Source organism: Aptenodytes forsteri, unplaced genomic scaffold (assembly GCF_000699145.1).
Source record: "Aptenodytes forsteri isolate BGI_AS27 unplaced genomic scaffold, ASM69914v1 Scaffold119, whole genome shotgun sequence".
In the NCBI taxonomy this organism is placed as follows: Eukaryota; Metazoa; Chordata; class Aves; order Sphenisciformes; family Spheniscidae; genus Aptenodytes; species Aptenodytes forsteri.
The window spans coordinates 5,624,518-5,633,501 of NW_008796165.1; the positions used below are offsets into that span (position 1 = coordinate 5,624,518).

At 47.2% G+C, this 8,984-nt stretch overlaps 1 protein-coding gene across 1 annotated transcript in view; it reads right to left on the reverse strand.

Moving 5' to 3' along the window:
• Positions 1 to 7,509: 7,509 nt before the first annotated feature.
• MOB3C (MOB kinase activator 3C) overlaps positions 7,510 to 8,984 on the reverse strand; it is a 15,866-nt gene continuing 14,391 nt past the window's right edge. Inside the window, exon 3 of the mRNA XM_009287334.1 lies at positions 7,510 to 7,547. Coding sequence (XP_009285609.1) covers positions 7,518 to 7,547 — 30 coding nt within the window. The 3' untranslated portion in view covers positions 7,510 to 7,517. The remainder of the gene's footprint in view (positions 7,548 to 8,984) is intronic.

Consider the following 8,984-nt stretch of genomic DNA (forward strand, 5'->3'; position numbering starts at 1 on the left):
TCATTTTGTTTTTGTGAATGCCCTTTCCCCCCACCCCCCCCCCCCCAAAAAAAAAAAAAAAAAGGAAAGTGCTGTTTCTTTCAGGAAACCTTATGATTCATTGGTAGCGTTATGGGTAGTGTGAGATATCTCTACCCCTAGAGACCATGTTTCAGTGTCCCATCTGGCAAAGCTGTTCACAGCAGGGGACAAGGAAAAGTTCTCAAAATGGACATTAAAAGTGCCCGTATGGATGTGAATGCCAGGCTGAAACCTGTTTTTCCTGTAGCCAGACCCATGAGGAGTACTTACACCTTCACACAGTGCCACCCCACTGCCCACTGGGATGGAGATCCTGAACTGACTCTATTTAATGGAAAGCCCGAGTAACATGGGACCTGGAAAATGTGGTCTGCTGGAGACCAACAAACCAAACCTGCTGGAAGAAAGCAGAAAAATGCTTGTGTCCACTGTACAAGCTGATCATTAGAGGCTGTTAGTTTATACCCCTGAACACCCCCATCTACCCCAAACAGCTGTTCAGCAGCACCAAAGTGACTTCTACCAGTCCGGATTGCTTTTCATCCTCAGCAGCTCCTAACTTTTCTGCCAGCCTTTACAGGACCCATTACAAATCCTTCCAGTCCATTTCCTATGATGTCCTGCTTAGAAGAGCAAGGGGAAATGCAGACTGTGTGCTATCCCAAATGCTAGGCCCCTGGACAGCCTCTGGAGACACATGGGGCTGGGTCCAAGTAGTCTGACTTAAGTGTTACAACGTGGTATTGATTATTCAGGTGGTGCCTATGCCATCATTGTCAATGCAACATGGACAAGAAGGGTGAGATCTGGTGATGTTACACATGGTGTTTTGATGATATATTCTTATTAAAATGAACAGGGCTAAGCTGTCTCATGCCCTTGGGTTCCTCAGGATATTACCCAGATGAGTAACAGCCTCTTTGGCCAAAGTTCTGGACGCCACAGTTCATCCCATGACACTGTGCATGCTATATCTATCTATCTGCGCTGTCTAGAGGTTTAGGCAGTATTTGTACATGGATAAAACAAAAGTCTTGGGGCCGGGGATGAGCAAAACTCTGAGAAAGTCCATTTGACAAGCAAGGGTTGATATCCTCATCCTACCCAACTGGGTTCCTTGGACATGAGAGATGCTGCTGTACGAGTGATCAGCACCAAAGAGGGAGACTCTCAGAGTCTTCTGTTAGGTGCTTGTGCAGGAGAAGGGGCTTTTTTAATTCTATTGCTATGGGCTAGTTACAAGATAGTGTAATATAAGAATATCTGTGAGTTTTAATGAATTTGGAAGTCACAGCACAAAAAGGGTGTCTTGGGAGGAAATTGTTGTAACTGGTAGGAACAGAAGTGGGAAGATGATTTTCCTTCTGAGTGGCGACATTTTCAAATGCAGCATCCCAGTTTCATTTCACTGCATTCCTGTTCTCCTTAGGTATTTATTTTTGCATCAGAGAACAGTAATACTGAGCAGATTGCAAAGTCAAGCACGAAGGACTGAGACAAGATGCCGGGCCTGCTGCTTCCAGCATAGAGAAGACGTTAGCTGAGTTCCTAACAAGGCCAGTTATGGGTTACAGAAGCAATCCAAGGACTGAAAGAAAACGAGTCCTCAGAAATGAACACAGTCACCAAAACAGCAGAACATTTTGCCACAGCATTAGAAATCAAGGCCTTCCATAACATTATCTCCACCTATATGTAGCTACCAAAACCAGCACATCCACCCTGCTAGTTTAGGCTGGGACTGAGACCTTGTGTACACCTCAGCTCTTATTCCCCCCAGTGCACACAAGCGTGGAGAATCCTGGCACTACTGGAAAACTGCAAGATGAGTAAGACTCAAGGGAGGGAGAGCATGAGTGCAGTGCTGGTCCTGGCCTCCAGCCCAGGATGCCTACAGCAAGTTGCCCCGAGAGTGCCAGCTCTTACATATGCTGAGCTGACAGCCACATGAATGGATGGCAAAATGCTTACCTCACTCCGTCATTAGGGCATAGCCCAAAGCAATTGGTAACTGGCCCAGTGGATATAAAATATTAAATGACAAAGGAGAGGTCTGTTCCAGTATGGCAACTCCCAGGTAGTACAGCTTCATTAAAGTTAATAACGAAATAGCTGCTGGAGGATTACCCAAATGGCGGTGAAGCTTCTCCTTTTAACACAGGCTGAAGAGTCATACAAGTTGAAGAATCCTGAAAATATGGATCCTCTTCCTCCCCCTCATGATTATTGTTCCCGGCAGGAGGATGTTAAATGCATACCACCACTTGCTGAGTATGAAGCAACCCTGTACCCCAGCAGCCAGCACCCGGACCCAACTGTTCTGCAAGAGAAGCCCTACAACCCAGGGTTCCTGCAAAGTCCCAAACTTCCTTCAAGTTTTCCACCAAAACACATGATTTGGGAGAACAAGTGCCAGATACTTTTAAGAAGCAGTAGTCGTGGAGCTGCTGGACTCACTTAGGATCCAATGGGTATCATCTGATCTATCCCAGTTATCCTTGTTGCTGCCAAGGAACCTGTGGCTGACCCCAGCGGTGAGCCAGCTTGGATGGGGGAAGGGTTGGGTGAGCTCAGACACTGGAAGAGACCAGAGACCCTGGGGCAGTCAAAATATGGCCAGCACTGAGTGACTACACAGGTACTGAGTCCTGCCCTATGGATGTCAGCAGCAGATACCATCACCTGGTATCTCAAAGCGTCAAAGTAAGGTGCCTCGTTGGAGCTGAATGGATTGTGTTCCACTGAGACCTTAAACTTCAAGAAATTTGCAGGCAGACCATGCTTTTTCCCCCCCCCCACAGCCACCTTTGCAGAAAGAGACTCTCTCATGTAAGAGACCTCACTTGCTGTTGCTACGTTCTGCATCCGTGCAGACATGCGGTAGTCCCCCACGCACCGCTGGCATTTCAGCTCTGACTCAGGGTCTCTCTTCAGCAGGGAGATGAATGCCACACTCTTGCTTCAAGGTCCTCTTGACACTTATGAGTCATTTGTCCTTCCCTGACCTGCATGAGGGAATCTGGCTGACTGGGCTGCGCTAGCAAAGCCATCAGCCTGCAGAAAGTAAAAGCTGCACACACTCAAGAGAAACACTATTGCCTCTAGTTGTGAAATTCTCTGCTAGAATCAGCATCTTCCCCCACCTTCAAGAAAGCGATCAAGGAATAGATCTAGTGTTATTAACCCATCTCCTCCCTTTCTGATCCCGAGTGGATTCATGGTCATTTCTCAGCATGGACAGATTTTTAACCCTTGGAAACAACAGCTTCTCCTTGGCTCCCTTTTCTCTCTTCCCAAGTCTTCTCTGACATTTTACAAGCTTTCATCAAGAGAGGAGGAATATCTCAGACTAGATCATGTCATGGTAATTGTGACCATTCACCCAGGACTGTTCAGCCTTAGCATGGGCAGGCTTAAACCCAGGAGCCGCCACTCAGACCAGCAAACCACCACCCCATGGCCCAACCCCACTGGGCTGCCAGTGGGCCTGCTGCCAGGGTAGGTCAGCCTTGACCCCTGCCTATGCCCAGCCGAAGGCAGAATGCTTCACTGGCCAAGCCCAAGCCCTCTCCATGTCCCATCCCTGTGGCACTGGGACAGGAGCCATTATGCTCCACAAAGCCCTTTTTTCCACCGTGCAAGGCTATTCCTAAATTCTCCAATGTCTGCAGACATTGCATAGCACAGCGTTTCTCCTGTGCCAGCCTCTGTCTGATGTGATGACCGCCACCACAGCCTTTTGTTTGGTCCTGAAGGACATGGTGGCTGCAGAGAAGGAACATAAAATCCTGGCAGTAGCACATCTCCCCTTCATCAGGAGAACCCAGGGATTTTGCAGAGATAAATGAGTCCCAGGTACCTGGCAGCCAGCTGAGCAGATGAGTCATTTGGGGAGCTGGGGCTGACAAGAGCTACGGGCATATTTAATGCATCCCAGGGTTCCTGCCTGCTTTCAAATTGTGCAGGGATGTTTGTTGAAGCTCTGGGGATGTTGGAGCCTCATAGGCACATTTCAGCCTCCTGAAAGGAGGAGAGGTTTGACTTAGATACTTTTCTCAGTGCTTCTGCTTCATAAACATCTCTGCTATGCTCAGGCATTAAAAACTCCAGGCTGGGAGGCACTCAGGCTCAGTGTCTTGAAGAGAGACAAAGATCTTTCTGGCAGTGGATGGTCCTACAGAGGTCCACTGCTGCTATATTACTAGCCCTATAAATGTGGTAGCAATTCAGCCAAGAGGCTTCAGATACCCTGGCAAGGGACAACAGCTCCCTCTGCCCCCCACCCGCGAGGCTGGGACCCTCAATGGGGATGAAAGCCCTGGAGCAAGTGGTTTAATGTGGGGAATACCCTTGAGGGAGGCAACTCCATGGACAGAGCAGCTGATGCCGGGGCAAAGGGGGAACGTGGACATGGCGGTAGTCTGAGATTTGTCTTCTCCATTGCACAAGCATTGCAGTGGCAGAATTTGAAGCTGAAGGGGGCAAGATGCTCAGCTCATACATGCTGCTGCCTGCTGGGATGGAGGGTGCTTGCAGACATGATTTTTCTTTTACGTGGGCTCAAACCCCGAGCAACATGGGTGACTTCCATGCTACGAGATAAGGCATGCACTAATTTAACCGGAAGAATTTGACACCCAGCATTTAACGGCTAACAAGGAATCCAGCCAGCAAGGAGCTTGTGATCCTGCTTGGCTGTGAAAGTCTCCCATGTGGATTCTCTGGTGTGTAATAAGCTGGCTGAGCTCATCCAGCAGAACACAGTGCAGACCTTCACTCAGGTCTCCCTCTCTCTCCTTCCTATACTGCTTCCAGAGTTACTGAAGATGCAGTTGTCACAGCACAATCATGAGCTGTGTTTCCTTGGGCAAACTAGGTTAAAAAGAAAAGAAAAAAACCCACCAAAACAAAACAAGAAGACCTTCTAAAGTGTTTTTTAAATTGCTGCTTGAGATGAGCCTGTGGGTTGGTCTTTCAGAAATAATCAACGCTTTCTGTTCTGCAGGAATCTGTGGGAGCTCTGTGGTACAGAGGAGGTAAACGTGAAACACTCCCAAAGCAGGAGGGCTGAAATCCTCAGGCATGTGTTTAAAAATAAACAAAGTACACTCCCCTTTTGTAATGCATAGTGCATAATTACCTGGTGGAACTCATTGCTGCAGGACAATGTGAAGGACAAAAATATAAGCAGGCTTCTGTGCAGGGGCATTATTTACACCAAGTCTTGTTAAACTAAAGATGGTTAACGCTTCCTCTCTGGGTATCTGTCCACTGGCTGCGCCACCCTCTTGGACTTTTTTTTCTGTTGTCTAATTTGAATGTCCCAAGCCACAAATTGTGGTTGTTTGTCACTGTCTCACTGTCTTCCACTGTTGAGAAGAGGTTGACTCTGTCATCTTTGTACCTCACCTTGAAGTAGCTGTAGACTACTATCAGTTCATCCCTTAGACCCCACTGTTGAGACAGCTTCTCCGTAAGTCCCAACCTTACCAGCTTCCAGAGTGTCCTGTGCATTGAGTCCAACCAGGCCTCACTCCTCAAGGAGGCAGAAGGTTCCTGGTAGAGCTGTTGTCATCTCCTGCCTCTGCACCATACAGTGATTTGTGCCTGCGGTTCCTAACTGCAAGAAGAGCCTGCAAGATTGATCCCAGGAGTCAGGAACCACACACCTTTGGAAAAAGTAGTGAGCAAAACTCACCACCGCTGGAAAAATGCCTTCAGGTGCGATGCTGGTGAAAGGTCTGCAAGGGGAGGATGCAGACCAGCAACATTAGCCTATGTCAAGCCGCTTTCTGAGACGCAAGCTGAGGTCTCAACATGGCATTGAGATCCATCAGTGCTGCAACTCACAGGGGAAATCCACTCTTTATGTTATCCTGGGTGCTTTTTCATGATGCCTGTCTTAGTACAGGTGAATCAGGGAAGAATGAAGTACACCAGGCTTATTAACGTTTCTTTAATTAGTAACAGAACAAAAATGCTTGGACTTTTACTGATTATTTTACACAGAAAATACTGGAATGATGTATCGGGTGGTTTTGTGTCCATTTTGCTCTGTTTTATTTCCATGTAAAAATATATATCTGGTACACAAGATTAAAAAAAATAGATTTTCGCAACAAAATAAGTGCTTTGAGCACTAAAAATTCATTTGTGCACTTTAATGTTGGCCTAAATATTTACATTTTCTAGCCACATCCCCTCCCACCCCAAAAATGGGCAAACCTCAGATTATAAATATCAGCTGTGTCTGGTATACAAAACCTTCCCAGAAAAAGGGCAGGAAACACAAACAATGCTGTGGCTCAGACAATCTGATTTTAACTCCCCCAAAACAGTAAAAAAAAAAGACTTCAACTCTTGTCAAAAGTAAAATGGCACAGGGAACACAACACTAGTTATCAGGCATTGCAAGCAGAAGGGAAAGAAGTTTTGAGATGTGATACCTTTCAGGGGAATAATGGCACAGACCAGGTAGCAATAGTATGCTTTCAAAAGGTCAAAAAAGTTTAAGAAGGACTGATCTTGCGTTTTTGGAAGAACAGGGTAGATTAGATGTCTCTTAAAGTCCTTCTCCACCTGATTTACTATGCTGTAGGGTTGGATAATGAAAAAACAACAATTTCCACAGCCAGCATCTGCTGATCTTGAGCCAAGACAACATGTCAGGAAATGCTGACATGTTGAAAATGTTGCTTTCTGGCAACGGTTCCTTTCCACCACTTTCTGAGTCTTTCTCAGCTAGACTGTGCTGATCACACTGAAAAGTGTCCAAGTTCACCTCCTCTGTCATGGGGCCATCTTGCCATTAGTCCAAGCAGTGTTGGATGCATCTTAGAACATCATGAAGTCCCCTCTGCCAAGTGTGAAAAATCCCCTGGGGGGAAAAAGGGTCCTGTTGGTAAAGCATGAATTAGGGCAGAAGGAGAGACATTCATAGCTCATGGTTAAAAACGGTACATCAGCAACTAACCACATGAAGGCAGTTGGGATCAAATGTCACCAACTTTGCAGAGCTGATCTCAGATGTTATCACAAACACACTGCATGTGGGAAAGGTAACGGGCATTACTCGGTAGCCAAGGTCACACCTGCTCACAGGGCAGGAATCACTAATAAAACATTTGGAGATCAGTGTAGCTGAGGACAAAACAAGAGGAAAGGTAGCTGAAGGGGTGTTATCAGACATGGGATTGAGTCTTAGAAACCAGAGTGTGCAAAAGTCAACCAAACTTGCCTCGTTCTCCAGAAAGTCAGTGGCTTTCTAAGACAGAAGCCATACAACAGAGACTGGCATCTATTAAAAAAAAAAATCTGTCCAGAGATGCTTGGCAAGCTTAGGATTTGGCCTTGGCCTGAAGAGGCTCTTCTGCAGTGTTCATAATTCATTGAGTTGAAATGCCCAGAGCGAGTCCTTGGGAAGAGGTCTCCCACCACAGGGTGTCTCGTCCCATCAGACTCCGAATGAGCCATCCCAGTTCGCCTGCTAAAATGCTTCAGTGGCAAATTCGTTCTGTCATTTCTTTCTGCATTGAAGGGGGAGAGAAAAAAAAGAAACAGTAAGTGCAAAAGACAGGTTTTAGTAGAGTGACATGTCAGGCAGTTTGGTAGGTGTTCAAAAACAACCCAAGGAAGTGACCGTGGGAGTCTCGGGGAGCGTTTCTCTATTTCCCATGCCAGCCCTCCTGGGAACTGCTCTGCCTCAGCAGCTCCTTCCTGGCATCCTCCTCAGTCTCTGTGGCACACGGTTATTTTGGCCATGCCCTAGCTTTGTGAGCAGTTTAAGGAAAGAGCATTGGCTGAGATGTTGAAAGATGCAGGTCCTGCTCCTGACTCAGCCACGAAGCAGCCAGAGAAGGCGGTGCCACTCTCAAAGCCTCCGTTTGCAGCTGCCTAGGGAGACGGGACATGGAGCTGCTCCTGGGAGCCGCTGGCTCTTGCTCTGGGAGGTGACAACAGCTCACCCAAAGGACCTGTGGTTTTGGCAAGGGATCCCACGGTCACACTGCAATGCAAATGAGTGCTAATAACAGAGGGCCACAGGAAACCTCCTGCGAGAGCGAGCTCTGTTTAGGCTAACAGACTGTTTTCTTTAGCCAGGATGGCATCATGCCAGCTGCATTAGGAAGGTGCCCAACTTTCAGCTGGTGAAAGATGGTATTTGTCCTTGCCTTAAGGAGCTCAACTAATAGCTTGCAAATCATGTACATTGCTGCAGCGAGGAAAGTCTGTGACTCTCTCTGGCACATCAGGTTCATGGCTTGTGAATCTGTATGTGCATGCCGACCCCCATCACACACCCCAGAGAAAGGTTTGCACATTAAAATGTACTCCCAAAATAGATCTGAAGTAGGACTGGTCTGCGGAGAAGGAAGGATGCAACTCTGAAAAAAGGAGAACTAGGAAAGTAGGATGACCCTTGAGTAACCCTATAAAAGGCCATTTAATGATATAACCAAGGGAGACAGAAGCTGCAATCTCAGCTCTTCAGTGCTGAGCGCTTTGTTTTTAAAATCCGTTGGGGGAAAGTGGCAAAGAGAGGGCTTCTCTGTAGGAGTAACATGCAAAATCACTCGAGTGCAGAACCCTGCCATCAAATGAAAAGCTGATGCTCTGCCACAAAATCATGTTGCAAACGGGAAGTGTTTGCAAACATCTCATAAGGAGAAAGAAGAGGGGGGGTGAGAAGACTGTGAACATCCTCTTGCAACAGCATCCAGCCCACCCCACTAGCACAGCACCACGCACAAAAGCAGCCTTGAATGGGATGGGTTGGGGCAGCCAGTGGACTGCCAAGCCACTTGCGAGCTCCTCAGGCTGGCCCCAAATGCCCAAGGCATTCATCACACTCTGGAAATCATAGAATCATAGAATCATAGAATCATTGAGGTTGGAAAAGACCTCTAAGATCATCGAGTCCAACCGTCAACCCAACACCACCATGCCCACTAAACCATGTCCCT